This window comes from Carcharodon carcharias, chromosome 1 (assembly GCF_017639515.1).
Source record: "Carcharodon carcharias isolate sCarCar2 chromosome 1, sCarCar2.pri, whole genome shotgun sequence".
NCBI classification, from domain to species: Eukaryota; Metazoa; Chordata; class Chondrichthyes; order Lamniformes; family Lamnidae; genus Carcharodon; species Carcharodon carcharias.
In genome coordinates this window covers 5,238,815-5,261,055 of record NC_054467.1, presented here as the reverse complement: position 1 = coordinate 5,261,055, position 22,241 = coordinate 5,238,815, and the positions used below count along the sequence as shown (strand labels likewise).

The 22,241-nt window shown below is 42.8% G+C and overlaps 1 protein-coding gene across 1 annotated transcript; it reads left to right on the top strand.

Annotated features, from left to right (window-relative positions):
• Positions 1–793: 793 nt before the first annotated feature.
• LOC121282454 (epigen-like) lies at positions 794–20,791 on the top strand. Its single transcript, XM_041196163.1, has 5 exons — positions 794–911; positions 3,503–3,628; positions 7,966–8,089; positions 18,230–18,388; positions 19,456–20,791. Exons 1-5 carry the CDS (start codon positions 872–874, stop codon positions 19,508–19,510), a joined length of 504 nt encoding a protein of 167 aa, XP_041052097.1. The 5' UTR covers positions 794–871; the 3' UTR covers positions 19,511–20,791.
• The last annotated feature ends 1,450 nt before the right edge of the window (positions 20,792–22,241 follow it).

Here is a 22,241-nt window from a genome sequence, read left to right as displayed (position 1 = left end):
AGTGGCTGGGAAGTCTTGTGTTTGTAAATCATCTTCATGACCTGTTAAAATGAGACATTAACAACAAGAATTTACATTTATATAGCACCTTTATGTGGCAAAACATCCAAAGGGGCTTCACAGGAGCCTGAAATGGCCAATATTTATCTCTCAATCAACATCGCTAAAAAAATGTCTGGTCATTATCACATTACTGTTTCTGGGAGCTTGCTGTGCACAAATTGGCTACCGTGTTTCCCACATTGCAACAGTGGCTGCACTTCAAAAGTACTTCATTGGTTGTAAAGTGCTTTGAGACAAGCACTTGTGGTGAAAGGCAATAAATAAATGCAAGTCTTATCTCTAAAGGACAAGGTTGCCTTGGATAGTTCATAGGACTCTTCAACCAACCGTTAATGTTCCTTGCGATTGCATTGCGAGTTCCTGCAGGAAATTTGTTAAAGAAACACTTTGCCAACCCTGAACCACATGAGATAATCCTGTTGGTCAACTAATACTTCGATGTGGGAGTTGCCTGAGGAATTAATTCCATTGATGAGACATATTATTGGCCTTAGCCAGCTATAGTCATGTAAAGGTCACTTAATAGATTGTGCCCCGGGTTAAAGGAAGCTCTCTGTCATTTAAATGAAAATTCCTGGTGCTGTGTCATCACAGAGGCTGAGCTCTGAAGTGAATCTTGCCTCTGGCCCTGGATTGGAGCCATGCAGCAATGTTCTGCTTCTATTGGTCTGACGTCAATTCAGGTAATGCTGCCCTGTCAAAGTGTACGTATAAGAGCACAACAGCAAGTAGCAGCACAACACAGAGCTTAGGAGCATTCCACAGCCTGGAGTGAAAGTGAGTTGGCAAGGTTTTGCAGGTCTCAAGGATGGAATCTGTCACAGGGGGATCTATCTTCATAATAAACGGTAAGGCTAATTTGATTTTGCAGTTCAATAGACTTCTCTGTTAAATGTGTGAATCCGAAATCCGGTACACTGTTGATGCTCCAGTCAGCGAGGGAGAATTCAAAAGTGTTCAGAACTGTGGAGACTTGCCCTTCTCATTTTTATCCTAATCTCTGGGCAAAATGAAGGGATTTAATCCCAGGTTTGTGCTTTAAGGCAAAACGGCTGCTTATGATGTGAGGCTGGGTTTTTGGAGCGTGAATATTATTGTGTGTATTTGGAAACGTGATCTGAGGCTAATTAGAGTGACTGGAAATAATTCCCGCTATTAGGGAATTCAGTTGTGTGAAGAGACTGGAGAAGCTGTATGGTCTTATGGTCTTATGGGATTGTTCTCCTTAGAGCAGAGAAGGTTAAGGGGAGATTTAATAGAGGTGTTCAAAATGATGAAGGGTTCTAATAGAGCAAATAATGAGGAAGTGTTTCCACTCTCAGGAGGATCAGTACCAGAGGGACACAGGCGTATGATAATTGGCAAAAGAATCAGAGGGGGAGTCGAGGAGATTTTTTTTTAACACAGTGAGTTGTGATCTGGAATGTGCTGCCTGAAAGGGCAGTGGAAGCAGGTTCATTAGGACCTTTCAAAATGGAACTGGATAAATACTTAAAAAGGAGACATTTGCAGGGCTATAGGAAAAGAACAAGGCAATGGAACTAATTGGACAGCTCTTTCAAAGAGCCAGCACAGGAGTGGCGGGGTGAATGGCCTCCTTCTTTGAAATAAGATTCTATGAATTCAATTCCATTCTTGAATGAGTGGTTCTGAACATTCCAGTTAGGTTGTGAATAATTGAGAACATCTGTTGTTCATTTAAATACAATAGGAATCAGGTGATGCCAGAATTAATGTGCCTAGTAAAGGACTTCTCTCATTGTTGCCGCCAACTTCATGGCCAGAGTATCCTCAGGTAAATCATGCAGTGCAGTTAGAAGGTTGTGGGTTCAAATCTTAGTGTAGGGCACAAAGTTCAGCTGATTACTCCAGTGCAGTACTGAGGGAGCGCTGCACCGTTGGAGGAGGCGTCTTCAGATGAGACATTAAACCGAGGTCCCATCTGCCCTCTCAGATGATCGCTAAAGATCCCGCAGCCACTATTTCGATGAACAGCAGAGAGCTCACCCCAGTGTCCTGGGTTCAATATTCATCCCTCAATCAACTTTGCAAAAACACATTATGATGTCACATTGCTGTTGATGGGAGACTGCTGTGTTCATACATCACCATATTGTAACTCAGAACCAAAAGGACTTTGGGATGGTCCTGAGATGGTGAAAGGTGCTATATAAATGCAAGTCTTTCTTGTTTTCACTCTTTCTTTCTACTGCTCCTTCCAACTTTAAGACACACTTCAATGTGACTCTTTGACCATCTGTCCAATATCTCCTTATGTGGCTTAATGCCAAATTTTGTTTTATAATCGTTCTTGTGAAGCACCCAGGGATATTTTATTAGGTTAAAGGTGCTGCCTCAGGGAGATTGAAGCACTTTAGAAAATAATAAATAAATGGAACAAGAATTTAATGAAACTTGTCCCCTCATGTGACATGTTTTTATTTTTCGGAAATTTTTTTTATTTAATTCATAAATGCTTTAGGAAATCTCATGCTACTCATGGTTGAGGTTCCCTAAAAAAAGGCCTTTTTTCCTGCCCATCAGCTGTAAGGTTGGACGGGCAGCGTAAATTTGACATCAATTACTTTGTTAATTGACTTCATAGGCCTATCAATTATCGGTGGGCGCACAGCCAACTCTGGCGCGGGCCCACCCAACAAAACAGTGCAGTGATGTCGGGACTCACGCCCGATGTCATCAGGCGTCATTTTACGCACCGGTGTTTCAGGCCCGCCCCTGGCCCAGAGCTTTGGATTCAGGCAGCTGAAAGCACAGCCACCAACGGTTGGGCAAAGGAAGTGGGGGATGCGCAAAAGGCCAGAATTGGAGAAACACAAAGATCTGGGGTGGTAACGTAGAATTATATTGAGCGTACATCACAGAACCAGGCATCATGCCCAACTGGTCTATTCAGTGTTTATGCTCCACATAAGTGTCCTCCCACCTCTCTTCATCTCACTCTATCACCATATCCTTCTATTCCTTTCTTTCTCATGTGATTATCCAGCTTCCCCTTAAATGCATCTACACTATTTGCTTCCACCACCCCCTGTGGTAGTGAGTTCCACATTCTCACTACTCTCTGGGTAAAGGAGTCTTTCCTGAATGGATTTATTAGCTCCTTGTTTAGGTAGCAGGTCTGGAGGAGGTTACAAAGGTTTGGATGGATTTAAACACAAGGGTGAGAATTTCAAAATCGAGGTGTTGCTGGACCAGGAGTGAATGTAGATCAGTGAGCACAGGGGGTGATGGGTGAATGGGACTTGCTGCGAGTTAGGATATGGGCAGCAGAGTTTCAGTTCACAGAGTGTTTAAACATGGAATGATGCCCATAAAAGGATTGGAATAGAAAATCCTGTCACCTTTATAAGTCCATGTTGGTGCCAATGGAACCTCGGTATGTGTGTGATGCTAATACTATTGTTTTGTGATTTGCTAGCAATTCTTGCCCTGGCTACAGCCACAAGTGAACACACTCAACTGCCCATCACAGAACCTCTCCACACTTTCAACGTGTCTCAAAACACATCAGATGCCCTGGAAACTATCATGTCGGAACACAAAGGTAGATTTGAAATTACAGTCAAGCTTTAGACTGCAATCCGCTAACTTTGCTTCAGTGGCAAGAGTCTGGTGTAAACATCAAAATTCATAACTTTTACATTGCACAGATACAATTTTAATTCTTTGAAAAGCTGCCTGTAACGGAGAGCCACTCTAAATACTGCATATAGTTAGGACACACAATCCCCTTTCATTACACTTAAATTAGTTCCATAACAATCCACTGCTTACTTACCAAGGCTGCTTACTACTGCACATACTGACATGATCAATAATTTGATCCTATTAAATAAGGAAACGTGTAGGTTTGATCTGTTGATACTCAGGGGTTAGCACTCTGGCCTCTGAATCAATAGCCTCAGTCCACAAAGGACCATAGAGCTCTCTCTCCATTACAGAGAGACAATTGGTTATGCAGCTTGAAGGGCATCACTCCACAAGCATTGAGTAAAATGAAAAGTCAGGCCTTCATGAACTACTGTGGCCAGTATGGAGATTGAAGCCATGCCATTGGTATCATTCTGCCCCACTATCTAACCAACTGAGCTAACCAACACCTCCCGCAAGTCAGAAGGTCACGGCTTCAAACCTCACTTCAGGGGCTTGAGCACAAAATCTAGGCCAACACTCCCAGTGCAGTACTGCAGGGAGTGCTGCACTGTCAGACCTGCTGTCTTTCAGATGAGATGTGACTGGAACCCCAGTTGCCGCTCAGGTGAATGTAAAAGATCCCATGGCGCTATTCCAAAGAAGAGCACAGCAGTTTTCTCTGGGGTCCTGGCTGGTATTTAATCCCCCAACCAACATCACTGGAGACAGTAAAAAGCAGAAACTGCAGATGCTGGAAATGCGCAGCAGCTTCTGTAGCAAGAAAAACAAAAGTTAACATTTTAGCTCAACGACCCCTGTCAGGCCGGCAAAGTATTTCCAGCATTTTGTATTTTTTTCACTAAAACAGGCAATCTGGTCATTATCACATTGCTGTGTGTGGGATCTTGCTGTGCGCAAATTGGCTGCTGAGTTTCCTACATCATTGGCTGTAAGGTGCTTTGGGATGTCCTTAGGTGGTGAAAAGTGCGATATAAATGCAAATCTTTCTGTTTTTTTGTGCAAGTGCGAACGATTCTATCGTTGTTTTCCCTTATTTCCAATACAACATGTCCCATAGGAATCAACCTTTACATAATCAGTGTGCATCGTGGGTAGTTTTGCAAGGTCAGCTCAGATCCCTGAAATGGCCATAGAAGAGGAAACATTCTACTCACCTGGATTCAAAGGGAAATGTTTTCTTTGAGCGGGTATAAGTAGCAGCAATGTATTACTATATTTAAAGTAAAGACATGTCACAAAAAATACACAGGACCTTCAGGGTTCATCTTTACCTAGAGAGTGGCGAGAATATGGAATTCGCTACCACAGGGAACGGTTGAGGTAAATAGTGTCGATACATTTAAGTGGACGCTAGATAAACACGTGGGGGAGAAAGGAATAGAAAGATGTGCGGATAGGGTGAGATGAAGTAGGGTGGGGGAGACTAGAATTAGGGGACACAGTTCAAGAATAAAAGGTCTCCTTTTAAGACTGAGATAAGGAGAAACTTTGTCTCTTAGGGGATCGTTAGTCTGTGGAATTCTCTTCCCTAGAGAGCAGTGGAGACTGGGTCACTGAATATATTCAAGGCTGAGTTAGACAGATTTTTGATAGACAAGAGAGTTAAGGGTTATGGAAGGGGCAGACAGGAAAGTGGAGTTGAAATCATGACCAGATCAGCCATGATCTTATTGAATGGCGCAATGGCCAACTCCTGCTCCTAAGTCCTATGTTCCTATGTTTATGTGGCCAGTAAGACCAAATGGACCTGCTTGGAAAAATTCTGTATCTTCCTTCCACTCATTAGAGATCAAAGTTGTTCATCAGAATTGTTAGAAAAACAAGTGGATGTGCTAAATTGAACTGAACTCAGCGATTGGCAGAAGATAATATAAACCTAGCTGATTTAGCCCTTCACATGCTACTACCAGACCAAGCAGATGCTGGGAGTGTCTCTGCTGATAACATTTTCAGGTCAATTGTCCCATGTTGTGGGAAAGCACCATTAGCTGATGGCTGACTAATGATATTTATAGAAGTGTTATATGATAATTGCATTCCTTGATGATGAGTAGCATCAACAATAACAACAACTTGCTTTCCTATTGTGCCTGTAAAGCAGCCCAAGACACATAACAGGAAAGCTTGTCAAATATTACACCAAGCCATAGAAGGAAATATTAGGATAGATGACCAAAAACTTGGTCTAAAAGTTAAGTTTTAAGGAGCATCTTAAAGGAGGAGAGAGAGGTGGGGAGGAGTAGAAGTTTAGAGAGGGAATTTCAGAGCTTAGGGCCCAGGCAGCTGAAAGAACAGCTGCTAATGGTGGAGCAATGGAAATCAGGGACGCTCAAGAGTCCCGAATTAGAGGAATGCAGAGATATCGGAAGGCGGGGCTGGAGGAGGTTGCACAGATCGAAAGGGATAAGGAATGGACTGGTAGATAAACCAAAATTGTAAGCTGATGTATCTAATTTTAAAAGTCCATCTATGGGATTCAGATCAACCTTCTCTTTCAAGGGAACTGATTGTTCAGTAAGCCTCAAGGGTTGAAATATTTTTGCTCTGTGGTGGTTATAACCTTGCAATTACAGCCGTGTGCTGCTTTAAACATGAGGCTTCATTCTTGGATAGATATTAAAAGGTTCTCTTTGCTGTACACCTCATGCTTCAGAAACTCTCCGTCATTTTAATTACATGCCAATGTTGTGAGAATGATGCAATGGGGCAGTGTGACGTACGTGGGCACGGAGAAAATATGTTGTAAGTCACACATTGTTTCTTAAAGAGCAAGAACAGGGAAGTGTTTCACCTCCAAGATGCACTGTAGCAACTCACCAAGCTCCTCCAATAGCACTTGGACTGCAGCGGTTCAAGAAGGCGGCTCACCACCACCTTCTGAAGGGCAATAAAGGCTGATCTTACCAGTGATGCTACGACCCATAAATGAATTGAAAAGAAGTTTGCCAGAGTTGGATCTCAATGCAAGGGGTGACACTTGTAGGGAACATTGGACTGGAAATTCTGGGCACACACTCCCTGATTTCCCCTAATTTACTGAGTCTACGATTGGCTAACCAGTATGGCCTCTGAGTGTCTCTTCTTTGCTGGGGCACTCTCTCAAGGAATAAAGAAAGAACTTGTGATTATAAAGCACCTTTCATAGCCTCAGGAAGCCCCAAAGAACAGCCAATAAGATACTTTTGATATGAAGTAAGGTAGGAAATTGTGGCAGCCAACTCGCATGCAGCAAGGTCAGCAGACAGCAATGTGACAATGACTGCATCGTGATATTTTATTGATGTTGTTCAGAGATAAAAATATTGGCCTGGACACTAGACTCTTCTTTTAAATAGCACCACGGGATCTTTCACATCTGTCTGAGAGCAGATGAAGCCCCAGTTTAATGTCTTATCCAAATGTTGGCTCCTCTGACACAGCAGCACTCCTTCAGTACTGCACTGAAAGTGGTCAGTCTCTATTCTGTTCCCTTCCAAGGACTTGGAATCAGTGTTTATATTGCCTGTTTGGTTTTTGTCATCTCCTGCTTGGGGGTCCAGGAAAGGGCAGTAGAACTAGAATCAACAATAACTTTCCAAAGGGAATTAGATAAATCCTTCCTCTTAAATGCAAATCCCTATAGTGCCTCTGAAAGTAGAGCTATGTGTGCAAAAATGCATCTGTTTTTCACCCTCTGTAGACTTGAGGTTATCTAAAATCCTGCTGCCCTCATCTAACTTGCACCGAATCCTTTTCACCCCTCTCCCCTGTGCTTGCTGACCTTCACTGGCCCTCAGCTGAACGACGACCCAATTTTAAAATGTTCATCCTTGTTTTCAAATTCCTACATGTTCTTGCCCTCTGCTGTCTCTGTAACCTCCTCCAGTCCTGTAAGCCCCCAAGATTACTGCACTCCTTCAAATTTTGGCTTCTTGAGTGTCTCCAAATTCCATCACTCCAGCCTTGGTGGCTGTGTCTTCAGCTGAGATACTGAGCACTGGAATCCCCCCCCACTCCCCCCACCGCAAACCTCTCCTCCCCACCACTTCTCCTTGAAGATGCTTCTTAAAACCTGTTTCTTTGATCGAACTTTTGTTTACCTGTCTTAGTGTTGTGTTGTAATTGTGATTTTTAAAAAATTAATAATGGTGCTGTGAACCACCTTAGGATCTTTTACTCTGTTCAAGGTGCTATATAAATACAAATTGTTGTTGATGATTTTTGAACTTAGTTTTCTCCATTTGACAGAAAATCCCGATGTGCCAAGGGCTCTAGAAGTAAAACATTCCTGTTATGAAGGTGGCCAAAATTATTGTATGAACGGTGACTGCAGGTACCATGAGGATCAGGTCACCAGATATCGCATGTGTGTGTAAGTCTACGAGAATGTTAATTTACTTTAAATCACCTTTAAAGCTTAGAGAAAACATCCTACTGGAAAAGATGGTTAATCAGGATTGTCCTGCTGTTTCCAGGAATTAAAGATTAACTGGCCAATCACTGATGGTAGCAAGATGCTTTGGGAAAAGAACAGTCCTAAAAAATTGAACTGTTTAATCAAAAAAAAATAGATTCTTTAAGCATTTTAATTTAGGGGAAGAAAGTTCTATTTGAATGAGAGTCAGGTAGCATGCAATTAAGTGTTGTGTTTTTACAATAATATAAAGGCACTAGTCACTCATAAAGGATTGGCTAAACATGTTGTGGGTTCATTTATTAAAACTAGGCATATGAGAGCAGATATACACGGGCACAAGGCATGAAGACACCAGTGGCAGAGATGTCTGTGCCTTCTCTGCTGTTATGATATGGCAGGTGGTATTTGCCAGGCTGAACAAATCCCAAAGGGAAACTTGGCTACATTGTCACAACGATTCTGCGATCTGTATATATTATGAGAAGGTTTGTGCACTGAAGTCAGAAGTAAAGAGTCCACTATCACTTTTAGAGATTTTAAAGATTAAATTAAAACATTTATTGACAAAAGAAAAGAAAACTTAAACACACAAGATTACAGTTACACAGTTACATTTAGTCCTATAGCTGTTCCCACAAGATTTCTAATTAACTAGACTCCCAATGCTACATTCCTTTCAGGCAGCATTCCAAATAGATTCTTAATTTATAAAACATCCAGCAATATTACAACGAGCTCGCACTGTTGCTATAAAGGGAAGTTCTTCACGGGCAGAATTTTTAGCTTGGCAGGCGGGCCTGATTGGGCGTGAAATCACAGGAGATGACATCAGGCGAGTGTCTCGCTGTCACCCCGTGCTCGCAAAAGCCGGAAGCGTGCCAGCCAACTATTAAGAGGCCAATTAAGGACATTAATGGTGCAGTTGTTTCTGATTTTACATTGCCTGTCCAACCTTACCGTTGGCGAATTGGCCAGGTTGCCTTTGCATTTTTCATGAAACCTCATCTAAGGGCATTTTCAAATGAAAGAAAAATAAATATCTATAGACAGCATTTCTATCATGTATATGTTCAGGTGACTGATTGTGATGCTTGGACGTTCTTTTCCTTCTTTTAAAAACTTTATTTAATGCTTCTCAGGTCTTCAGCTCCCTGAGGGAGCTCTCTGCCTTCAGGGATCTTTCTGTCAGAACTCCCCTGCGCTGACATCAGCCTCTGCCCACCAACACCCCCCCCCCAACCACCACATCCCCTCCCCCACCCTCCGCCAATCCTAGCAGTGCTGAGCTACTCAGCATGCGCTTCACGCTGGCTGGTCGTTAACTAGCCAGCCAGTGTGAAATTGCAGTCGGGGGCCGATCGCCGTTGGCAGTCTGTTCCCCAGTTGATCTCAGACCCACCGATCGCACCCAGTTGCTGACTTAAAAATTCTGCCCCACAGCTTCTCTCTCCTTCTCACTCAGCAATGGAATTCAAAGGCTTCTAATAAAACCTTGCACTCTGGAACAAGCAAGCCGTTCTCTGGGGTTGGCTGGTGGCTGCTTCTTCACTGGTCTGTTTTACACAGTCAGGATCTCACATGGCCACTTCCCACCTTTCTTTCAATATATTTTCTCCCTTTTGGTGTGTAAATCCCATTGTTTCACCTTTTCTTTGGAAGTTACTTTTCGCAGGATTTAGAAATCTTTCATGTTCTCCCTATGGCCAGCACTTTCAGGAAAATAAACTTGATAACTTTGCCTTATTTATCTTACCAGTTTTAAAACATCTTATCATGTCCCTTTGAACAGCAAACAACCTCTCAACTTCTCTGAATGTAAATTCCATTCACACTGTATCTGCTGGGGCTTCACCTTGCTTAGCCTTCTCCATTTCAGAATGACTGGTTTACACCTAATCCCTTTGATGATCTAAACCTTACAGTTTGACTGTTTGCAGTTTAATTAAATTGGTCACACACATAGAGCCCCCATAAGCCTACTTTAAAGTATCCCACAGTAATATTAGGAAAAACATGATATTTCCTTTATACCGCTTAAAAGCAAAATTGAAAATAAAACTGGATTGCATGGCACACTTTCTTTCTAGTGATGTCATGCTGCAATCCCTTAAAGGCACATTATAACACTAAGCAGTGAAGAACCTTGTCGCTGATTGGCCGTGGGAAAATGGTGGGTTCTGATGATGGGTGACCAATGGCAAGAATGTGAGACAGGACAGATGCAGGCAGGTGATCAAGTGATGCCATCTCCAGGAATCTGTCCAATCAGAGTTGACAAAGTCATTGAAATGATAATGTGTAATGATCAAACGGGCTATATTGATTTAGTGGTGGTGATACAGGTGCAGGGATAGGACCTGTATTTTAAATACCATCTGATATTGACTTGTTGACTTTAAAGGGAAAAGCAAGTGTCATGTAAAACCAGCGTTTCACTCAATCCTCTGTGTTTCCCATGGGTGGTTTAGGTTAAAATCACTCATAAATTTACCTTTCTTAAAATGGAAGTAGATTTTATTAAGTTAATTCATGCTCCCCTAGTAAAAGTCCCCAAACAGCTGGGCTGAAATAAAGCAACTCATTAATAATCTCGATCTGCAGTGTAAAAGGCCTCTGAATCTCCAAAGCTAAGACTGAGGGGTGACCTGACAGCGGCCTTAAACATGATGAAAGGTTTTGATAGGGTAAATGTAGAGAAAATGTTTCCAGTTGTGAGGGAGTCCAAAACTAGGGACCATAAATATGAGCTAGTCAACTTATAAATCAAATCAGGAATTCAGGAGAGACTTCTTTTTGCCCAGAGAGTGGTGAGAATGTGGAACTTGCTGCCGCAGGGAGCAGTTGAGGTGAATGGTATAGAGAAATTTAAAGGGAGGCTGGATAAAAACTTGAGGGAGAAAGGAATATAAGGATATGTTGAGAGGGTGAGATGAAAGTGGTGAGAGGAGGCTTGTGTGGAGCATATACACCAACATAGACCTGTTGGGCCGAATGGCCTTCTTAGTGTTGTAAATTCTATATAACACTTATATAGATTTACATTCACATGTTATGTAATCATTGTACATCATGGAAAAGTTGGGCTGAACGCCTGTTTCTGTTTTATATAGTCTATGAAAGAAGTGCCCATATCATCCCAAACCTATGATCTTTCTTCATCCATCTCTTCAGAAACATTGTAAAGCCGCTTCATACTCCAATCAATTACTTCAAAATTATAAATAAAACCACCATTTTCCCCTTTACCAGTACCGGGAAATTCCTTTGTTCTTCCCCTGAGTTACCGGTGGAAGAACGTTGGACGATTGATGGAATTCCTGGATAGACCTGTCAATGGGATTTACACTGTTGTTGCATTGGCCATTCGGTCAAACACCAGGGAAAATTCCCAGTGCAACTTCCCACAGATAGCAATGAGAAGGATGCCCGGTTAAATTTGCCTTTGTTGCTTAATGAAGAAGGAATATTGACAATAAAATTGGGAGAACACTCTGCTCTTCCACATCCTTTAATAGGCAGGTGTGGCCTTGATTTTTAACATGGATAAAATAGCTAGAAATAGAGCATAAGTAGAATAAATAGAATAGAATATGCTAAACTTTATGAAGCTCTGGTCAGGCCCTAGCAGGGTAACTGTCAATGCCTTGGGAGAGTGCAGAGGAGGATTTAATAGAACGGTTCCAGGGCTGAGGGACTTCAGTTGATGTGAAGAGGCTGGAGAAGCTGGGATTGTTCTCCTTAGAGAGAAGAAGGTTAAGGGGAGATTTAATCGAGGCGTTCAAACTGATAAAAGGTTTTATTTGAGTAACTAATGAGAAACAGTTTCCACTGGTAAGAGGGTCAGTAACCAGAGAGACACAAATTTAAGATAAGAACCAGAGGAGATATAAGAAGAGTATTTTTTCCATGGTGAGTTGTTGTGATCTGGATGGTGTTGCCTGAAAGGGCAGTGGAAGGAGATTCAGTAGTAATTTTTAAAAGGGAATTGGATAAATATGTGAAAAGGGGAAAAAAACAGGCGAGTTATGGGGAAAGAGCAGTGGGTAGTGGGACTAATTGGCTAGCTCTTCCAAGGAGTCAGCACAGGTAAGATGGGCTGAATGGCCTCCTGTGTTGTTTGATTCTTTCACAAAGCCTCGGATTTTGCAACTGATCTGAGTGACCTGGGAAACTCTTTGTGAACCAAACTGAGAACCAGTGGACAGTGAAAAATGTGACTCGAGATGGAATAATCCAGAGATCATTAGTATTTACATGTGCATTCCTTTTAAAATATTTCAGCTGATCTATTATGACATGGACTATCTTCATGTCGTTCCAGTGTGCTGATAACAGGATTAGTGCTATGGCAGTGGTATTAATGTTGTACTGACATATCATGAAGTGCAGTGCAGACAGGAGGTTATTCAGCCCATCCTGCCTGTGATGGCTCTTTAAAAGATCAATCCAATTAGCCCCTGCCCTTTCACCATAGTCCTGAAAATTGTGACTTTTCAGCTATATTTCCAATTTCAACAACACACATGGGGTTATTTCACAAACTAACACTCACAATAATTTATACACATCCTGTGATTTCCTGTCCATTAATTTTAATAGGCCAAAAACAATGTGCCAGGAATGGGGCCACTCCTGAATTCCTTATTTGTGTTTCTGTTGCTCAAAGCTCCACATTTAAAATTAATGGCTAGGAAATTATAGGGAATGCAGAAGCAGCTGGCTGACTTGACAAAGGTTCCTAAAGAGACGGTGCAGACTATGTTGTATTGATGCAGCTGGAGAAACGTATCCAGTTCCGAGATCCACAATTTAGGAAGGATGTCAAGGCTTTGAAGGTGGTGCTGAGGAGATTTATTAGGATGGTGCCAAGGGGATGCAGGACATCAGTTATGTGGAGAGACTGGAGAAGCTGGGATTGTTCACCTGAGGGATGAGAAGGTTAAGAGGAGATTTAATAATTGTTCAAAATTATGAAGGGTTTTGATAGAATAAACAAGGAGAAACTGTTCCCAGCAGCAGGAGGGTCAGTAAACAGAGGAAACAGATTGAAGTGAATTGGTCTAAGAAGCAGAGGGGGAGATGAGGAGAATATTTTTTCACACAGCGAGTTGTTATGATCTGGAAGGTGATGCCTGAAAGGGGGGTGGAAGCAGATTCAATAGTAACTTTCAAAGTGGAATTAGATAAATATTTGGAAAGGAAAAATTCCAGGGCTATGGGGAAAGAGGGAGGAGAGTGGGACTAATTGGATAGCTCTTTCAAAGAGCTGGTATTGGCATGATGAGTAAATGGTCACTTCCTCTGCTGTATGATTCTGTGTCCCAACTGGAGGATTAAACAACAATTATTTTGTCACTGCACTCATGTGTCTGCCAGATTCATGTGTGTGAGGTTGGAACCCACAATCTGATTCAGAGGCATTTGTGTTGTCCTGATTGGGCCCAATGAATTTGGAATGTTTTGGTGTCACACAAACATCCTAGTCTCGTGTCTTCAGACATGAGGTACTTAAAGTAAGAGTGCCAGGCCATGAGTCACAAACATAATAAAAGACGTTGAGCTGAGGAGGATAGTATAGGTCATTGATATGTTTCCCCCAACAGTATACCTGAACAACAGCAACTTATAGAGTCATAACAGCACAGAAGGAGACCATTTGGCCCATTTAGTCCACACCAGCTCTCTATAGAGCCATGCTGTCAGTCCCATCCAACCGCAACCACCCCCCCCAACCCCGACTCCATACCCCCACCCTCCCTAAGGCGCTTTAAGTTTATTTCCTTCAAGTATCCATCCAATTTCCTTTTGAAATCATTGATTGTCTCCGCTTCCACCACTTTCGTAGGGAGCAAGTTCCAGGCCATTACCCCTCGCTCCATAAAAAGTTCATCCTCACATCCCCCCCTGTATCTCTTGCCCAAAACCTTAAACCTGTGCCTCCTGATCCTTGCACCATCAGATAATGGGAACAGCTTTCCTCTGTCAACTTTATCTAAACTTGCCATCATCTTGTACACCTCTTTCAAATCTCCCCTCAATCTCCTTTGCTCCAAAGGGAACAGCCCCAGATTCTTAACCTCCCCTTGTAGCTAAATTCCCTCAACCCTGGAACCATGCTGAGAAATCTCCTCTGCACCCTGTCAATTTGCATTTCGTGCCAGAAACATAAAAAAAATCTTCACAGGAGTGTTACTAAAACAAAATTTGATACCGAGTCCCATGAAGAGGTACTAGAAGAGGTCACCAAAAGATTGGTCAAAGGGGTCATTTTAAGGAACATCTTAAGAGTGTGGAGCAAGGTTTGGAAAGGGAATTCCAGAGTTTAGGCCTTGGTAACTGAAGGCAAACCCCAAATGATGGAATGATTGGGGATGTGCAAGAGGCCAGAGCTGCGGCGGGTGCAAGATCTTGGAGTTTTGTGGGGCTGGAGGAGGGATATAGAGATGGGGAAGAGTGAGCCTGTGGAGAAACTTAAAAACAAAGATGATCATTTTAAAATCCAGACATTGGGGAATATTTTCGCCCCGTCGGGGGTGTATTTGCGGGAGCAGGCGCCGGTGGCTGGCCTTCCGATTGGCACCCCCCAATCGCGGGGGGAGGGAGTGAGGGGGGCGCCATTTTGTGTGGGCAGGCCAATTAAGGCCCACCCAGCGTGAAGTCAGCCAGGAGGCCTCATGCGCTCCCTGTGTGGGCGGTGAGGGGGAGGGATGCCCTAAGCCGAGAGTGCACTTTCAGCTGTGGTTTTCTGTACACTTAGCCCTCAGTATAAATACCCTACAATATTCATTATAGGAATGGTACCTTTATTCTTTATTGGAGGTGCTGCCTTTGGAAGAGATGTTAAACTGAGGCCCCATCTCTCAGGTGAATGGCCAGGACTGGGAGAAGAGTGGGGGCATTCTGCCTGGTGTAGTTACTCAACCAACGTGACTAAAAATGGATTATCTGGTCATTTATAACGTTACCATTTGTGGGATCTTGCCGTGCATAAATTGGCTGCCATGTTTCCTACGTTACAAAAGTGACTGTGCTCTAGAAGTATTTCATTGGTTGTAAAATGCTTTGGGAGGTGCTGAGGTCAAGAAAGGTGCTATAGAAATACAAGTTATTTTATTTTTCTGGATTGAATTTAAACCCAGCTCTCAGGCCAGCTCAGTGGGGTGTGGGGTTCATTGGGGGCACATCTCAGGAAATTCTGTGCCTTGCTCTGCGAATAGCCACCCATTAATATACTCTCCACCCTCACGATACTCTGCAGTCTGCAGGACCCAGCCTTTGCCATGAGCTTCACTTCACTACGCTTTATAGGTTAGGGTGATGGTGTTTGAAGCAAAAAGCAATTCAAATGCTGCAGATCCAGCCTGAAACACCACAAGGCCACAAGTAAAGCCGGTTGCCAGCGAGCAATACATCTCCGCTGTAGAAAGCACTGGTTAGCTAACTCAAATCCCATCCCACGATCACGTAGCCAATCCAGTTTGGAGGCATTTACTCCTTTGCTTCACATTTTTGATTTTTAAGTTAAGCTGTGACATTTAGTCAGACTGTGATAGGCTTCCAGGAAAGCTGCTCTCTCCCCAGGACTCCATCAGTGTTGCTCAGAGGACAGGAGAGGAAACATTGAGTGACAAAGCTTTCTCCCAATCTCTGTCCACTCTCTTCCTTCTTTATGGAAAAATATTGGCCAGACTCTGAAGGTGGCCGGACAGTAGCACTGTTTTCACCGGCAGGAGGGTCAGTAACCAGAGGACACAGATTTACAATAATTGGCAAAAGAAGCAGAGGAGAGATGAGTTTTTTTTTGTTTTGTTTTACATGGTGAGTTGTTGCGATCTGGAAAGCGTTGTCTGAAAGGGTCACGGGAGCAGAGTCAATATGAGCTTTCGAAAGGGAATTGGATAAATAATTGAAGGGGGAAAGGTTTTACGGGCGGAATTTTACTGCAGCAGGATTTTACACTCCCACCGAAGTCAGTGGCACTTCGAATGGTTCGCCACATTTTACAGCCCCATCGCATTGGGAATGGGGATCTAAAATTCCGGCCATGGTTATGGAAAAAGAGTAGGAGGAGTGGGACGAATTGGATAGCTCTTTCATAGATCCAGCACAGGCACAATGGGCTGAATGGCCTACTTCTGTGCTATAAGAATAAATGAATATCTTCTATGTTTGGCTCCTCTCCATGACAGCATGACCGAGATAGGGAATTCAGTGGCAGGAGGAAGCCTAGAACCCACCACTCTATGGCAGTGTGTGGTGGTGAGGTAGTGAATTGTGTCTTTGTGCTGCTTGGGTATTTTCAAACACTACTGTCAAACAATGTTATTTAGTCCTTTGTAGTTTATATTCCTGTTAATTGTAGCTGACTAGTTAATGGCCTACATTTTGTGATCAGAAGTGAAAGAAACGTGCTCGCTGCTGACCTTGAAGTTAAGATCTAGCAATCTCTGAGGTGTAGATTTCCCCTTTCCTGGTGGCAGTTTGAATCTGGCGCCCAGTTAGGGGCATCTCCGGGTACGCTGCTGCAGTGACGTAACCAAGCAGGGTAACCAACCAATGACATTGAAGTATTGTCACAGGCAGCAAACTGGACGTTAAAAATACTTAATATCCTTCGCTTTTACCAATGACATTGAAGTATTGTCACAGGTGGCAAACTAGAGGTTAAAAATACTTAATATCCTTCACTTTTACTTTACATTTTCAGGTAACGATTATGATTGGATTAAGAAAGAAGCTAAGATAAAGTTCCAAACTTTTACAGCAGTTTAAATTATTTTAAAAGTATATGCATTTTTATCACAATGGAGAAATTTAACATTCCCCAAATAGTAAAAAAATTAGTTTTTCAGGACCAATGAGGGTGTTAAGCAGTAATTATGAAGCTGATACTCCATTAAAAAGCCACCTCATTCCCCAAGGTTTAACTTTATAGTGAGACTGTAGCTTAAGACTGAAAGTTCTCATTTATTGCATTAGCTTCCCATTGCTTGCAGTCTGCAGTGAAACCTCATCAGCACACCCTCTGGAGAAGTGCAGAACAACTTCTGTGTTATTTCTGTGTTATTTGCCCCTAGAAGTTGCTGTCAGTTGCAGAGATGTAACAAAATTGAACCCTAACAGTTTCATTGTCATTACCACCACAAAACCCGGGCCGTCGCATTTGTATCAAATTTTTGTCTGATAGATTGTCAGCTTTGTAATGTCCTGCAAGTGGAAATGTGTTGCCGGTGCGTTACAGACGGTATTAAAAACGCAGAACAACCGATGAACTTCATTCCCTTTGGAATACTGAGTTTGTTTATAGTTTTATCATTTTATCCCACATTTCACCACCTAACGTGTAACATGTGTCTAGTGACATTCTAAGTTCCCAGGAATGGCTTGTGTCAAGAAAAACTGGATCACCTTTTTAATCAGCTGCCCAGAGCTCTGGTCAGACCCCATTCAGCACCGGGTGTCGCACCTCAGGAAAGATACTGAACTTTGAAGGGGGTGCCATTCAGATTCACCGGAATGATCGCAGGGCCAAAAGGGTTAAATAATGAATTCAAGTTGCACAGACTTGGCTTTCATTCCACCGAGTAAGAAAAGATTAAGAGGTGATCTAATTGGGGTGTTTAATTCAGTTGAAGTATGTGACTGAAGTATATGATAGAGTCAACGGAGAGAAACTATTTCCTCTGGTGTGGGGGAGCCCAGAACAAGGGGGTAGAACCTTAAAATTGGAGCCAGGCCATTAAGGGGTGATGTCAGGAAGCACTTCCTCACACAAAGGGGAGAGGAAATCTGGAACTCTTTCCTCGGTTGAGGCTGGGAGTCAAGTGAAAATTTCAAAACTGAGATTGATAGGTTTTTGTTGGGGAAAGGTATTAAGGGTTACAGAACAAACGCAGGTAGATGAAGCTAAGATGCAGATCAGTCATGATCTCACTCTCACTGAGCTTTGGAATGAGCTCGAGGGGTTGATTGGCCTCCTGCTTTTCCTTATGACTTGCACCAACTAATAACTTCCAAACTAAATCAGATTAATTAAACAAAGGGCGCTCTGGTTTTCAAAATTAAAGTGGATGAATCTTGTGTTTGCTCCTCCAGTTGCAAGGCAGGATACATGGGAGAGAGGTGCCAGCATTTAACACTACCGTCTCACACAGCGCAGGAGTCAGAACGATACTTGTACATCACCGTTGGAATTGGTATTGGATTGTTCTTCAGTGGACTCATTGCTCTTCTTTATTACTGTTGTCGAAACAGGTAAGCTCAGTGATGAAATAAAGCTCACATTAAAGGAGCTAACCGTTGTCAAACCTAGGAAGAACTTGCATTTTTATAGTGCCTTTCACAATCTCAGGAGGCCCCAAAGCTTTTCACAGCCAATGAAGTACCTTTTGAAATGTAGTCATGTTGCAGTTAATTTTGCCCATAGCAAGTTCCCACAGACATCAATGTCATAATGACCAGTTAATGCAATTATTTTTAGTGATGTTAGATGAAGGATCAATCTTGGCCAAGGACACTGCTTCCCTGCTCTTCTGCAAAATAGTGGCCATAGGACCTCTTCTATCCACTTGAGAGAGTAGACAGGGCCTACAACCCTCCAAGATTTCCACGCTCCTCTAATTCTAGCCTCTTTCGCATCTCCGATTTTAATTGCTCCACCATTGCCTTGAGCTGCCTGGGCCCTAAGCACTGGAATTCTCTCCCGAAACCTCTCCACCTCTCTACCTTTAAGGTTCTGTTTAACACCTCTTTGATCAAGTTTGTGGTCATTTGTCCTAAAACTCCTTAAGTGGCCCCAGTACCAAATGTTTGGCTGATTACGCTCTTGTGAAGTGTCTTGGGATGTCCCACCACCTCAAATGTGTTGGTATAAATGCAAGTTGTTGGATTATAAATGATTCATTGACTGGTTCTTCGCGAAGGGACATTAGGACATGTTTTATGCAGTTCATTTTCCATTCTGGCTTTTTGCTAATTTCTAATTGATGTGCAGAATTGGCCATTGTTTTAAAATGCTCAGTAAGGGAATGAAGTGAGAGAATGGGGAAGGAACCGTTGTATTGCTAAGATGGAGCATGGAATGCTTTGCTGCTAGGAATGCTTCAGGCAGACAGTTGCAGCTTGCAAGAAAAAATTTTGAATAAGCATATGAATCCATGGAAGATGCAGGATTGCGGGAGGAAGCGAGACAGTGAGATTCATATTTGGGATAGCACCTAGCAACAAGCCAAATGTGATGGACTGAATGGCCTCCTTCATGTGGTGTAAAAATTCTGCAGTTTTATGTTCAACGTTGTGACAGTGATTACATTTGTTTGCAGATGCCAGAGATCAAAAACAATGTACAGCAAATGTTCCATACAGGCAAGAGTTTGACCTCCTCTGTGACTTATGCCAATGACCATTGGTAAAGTGGTGCTCTTATTAATGAACAGCATCGCGCTTTGGTGAAACCCGATTAACACCAAGAATCAACCTGGAAGAGAACTCTGTGTGTCCATGTCACCGTTTAAATGCTGTGTATTTTCATAATTGTACACATAACTGAGCATCACCTGTAACAATCTGTGGCCTGCGTTATTTTAATTCAATGCAGCAACTTTTAATAAGCTAATGTTTAAATAACGATTATACTCTGCATATCCCCTCCAAACAGCAATCTGTCCACCCACAGCAGCCTGTTTCCAGATGTGTTTCCCTGGTTTAGGGTTCCAGTTAGTTTATCACAGATTACTTGCCCGGGGAAAGGGAGATTCAGCCACTCCAGGTTGAAACCTGTTCCCAATCACTGTGATATCACCCTTCCAGAAACCAGACCAAGTGAGGCTGAGCTGTGAGGCCCAGGGTTTGATTCCTAGTTGCTGTGAGTTAGCTGATCTGGAGGATGTGGCAGGCGTCATGCTGTTCCTGGGTTTAAAAATAAAACCCTCACAGGGTTCCTGCTACTGAAAGCTGTCTGACGACATCAGTCCAGGAATACTCCAAGGCGTTGAGTGAAATTTGAGGCAGGGGAATGACGAATTTTCCAGAAAGACTGCTTTACTGGCAACAGCTGATCGCTTTTGAGGCTGGTTGCAGAACACTTTAACATTCAGGTATCCAGTCTGGGCCTTCCACAAGCAGGTGTAATGTTCTGTTTGGGGGCACCAAGGTGCTGGGGTGATCTGTCAGGTGTAGGTACTGACAGCCCTCCCTCTGCAGTGATAACCCAATGATGGTCCAAGGGGGAAGCAGGGATACTTTACACAAGAGGAAGCTGTCCTAGTTTCCATCTCCGATCTCCTGCCCAACATCCCTCAAACACATTCTCGGTCTGCTAGACTCACACTTTGATGATTGTTGCTCAGTCAGAGAACACGCTCTCTGGTGACGACAGGAATGAAGTTAAGCTATTAGCTCAATAAACATATTAGTCTGAGTTCTCTCTATCCTTCACAAGCAGTCACATCCTCTGGTGCTCTTTCAGTCACAGACTCCTAGAATCTCTGCCTCAACACCATCAAATTGAAGCCCATGAGAGCATTTAAAACAACACGCAAATTAAGCTGTTCAACAAACTTTATGCATTGTCAATATTTATTCATTAATACAAATAAATTATTTTTTATCCTAATGTATAATTCATTGTGCATCATATTAAAATTATTGCTCTAAAAACTATATTACAATGTATTTGTAGTAATGTTAGTGGTTTAGTACAACTGAGTGGCTTGCTAGGCCACTTCTAAGGACGGTTAAGTGTCAACCACATTGCTGTGGATCGGGAGTCACATGTAGGCCAGACCAGGTGAGGATGTGTTGGGACTTGTGAATCCCAGTTGCACACTTGTTGCGGGGTGACTGAGTTGGTACTTTCGATAGAGTAGGTCAGCAGACACTTCTTAAATGGAACACATTCTGTTTCTTTACAAAGGTACTCAGAAGCTACACATGTGTACTTCTACATCACACCCGATCTCCATTCTTCTGACTACTAACTACTGACTACAGAGGTAGCCCATGCTACTCCTCTATTGGTTACTCAAGATCATGTGATTTTCCTTTATAACATTCTTCTTAAAGGTATACTACACATTACATGAAACCATAATTACCACAGACAGCAGATTTCCTACCCTGAAGGACCTCTACCATCTAGAAGGACAAGGGCAGCAGATAAATGGGAACACCACCTCCTGGAAGTCCCCCTCCAAGCCATTCACCACCCTGACTTGGAAATATATCGCCGTTCCTTTACTGTTGCTGGGTCAAAATCCTGGAACCCCCTCCCTAACAGCACTGTGGGTGTCCCTACAGTGGTTCAAGAAGGCAGTTCACCACCACCTCCTCAAGGGCAATTAGGGATGGGCAATAAATGTTGGCCCAGCCAGCGATGCCCACATCCTATGAATGAATAAATTTCACAAAATTGATTCTGTTTATTTCATACCCATGGAACTTGTATCTATTTTGGGCTCTGCACTGTTTTGAAAGACGGCAAGATCTGCAAACATATTTTTATTAGTTCATTCTTGGGATATTAACATCACTGGAAAGGTTGACATTTATTACCCATCCCTAATTGCCTTTGAGAAGTTGGTGGTGAGACACCTTCTTGAACCACTGCAGCCCATGTGGTATAGTTACAAGAACTCTCAGTGTGTGAAAAAAAGACCTCAGCTCCCCCCTGGTTCCATGTTACTGCTCTAGAGGGAGCTCCAGGTTTTGGACCTAGTGACAGTGAGGGAACAGCTGATGTATGTCCAGCATCAAACTGGTTAAGGAGGTAGACAGTTGATCCTGTTATTAGTTCCCTGAGGTCCCAGATGTCTCATTGCCCTCACTGTACCATTACCAGCTCACACTCCTGGCAAGTTACAGTGCAAAAATACTTGAGCTGTAGGGTGGAGGAAAATTCAAACAACTGGTACAGCCAGATGTCCCACTGCAGCAACACCTGGCCTACCAACGATACCTGTGGAATCCGTACAACTGGATGGTGCTCCACATTGAAAAAGAAGTCATATCTTTTGAATGAGAAAGTATTTACAGGAACTTGTAGCGAATCAGACATAGAACATCTATTTATTCTGCTTGCAGACCGGAGAATTGCATACTTTACAAGCAG

Excerpts from the sequence above, each read along its gene's own strand:
- LOC121282454 (XM_041196163.1), top strand. The coding sequence starts at position 872 with ATGGAATCTGTCACAGGGGGATCTATCTTCATAATAAACG. Across the intron at positions 8,090-18,229 it reads ACCAGATATCGCATGTGTGT|TTGCAAGGCAGGATACATGG; the intron begins GTAAGTCTACGA and ends TTGCTCCTCCAG. Across the intron at positions 18,389-19,455 it reads TATTACTGTTGTCGAAACAG|ATGCCAGAGATCAAAAACAA; the intron begins GTAAGCTCAGTG and ends ATTTGTTTGCAG.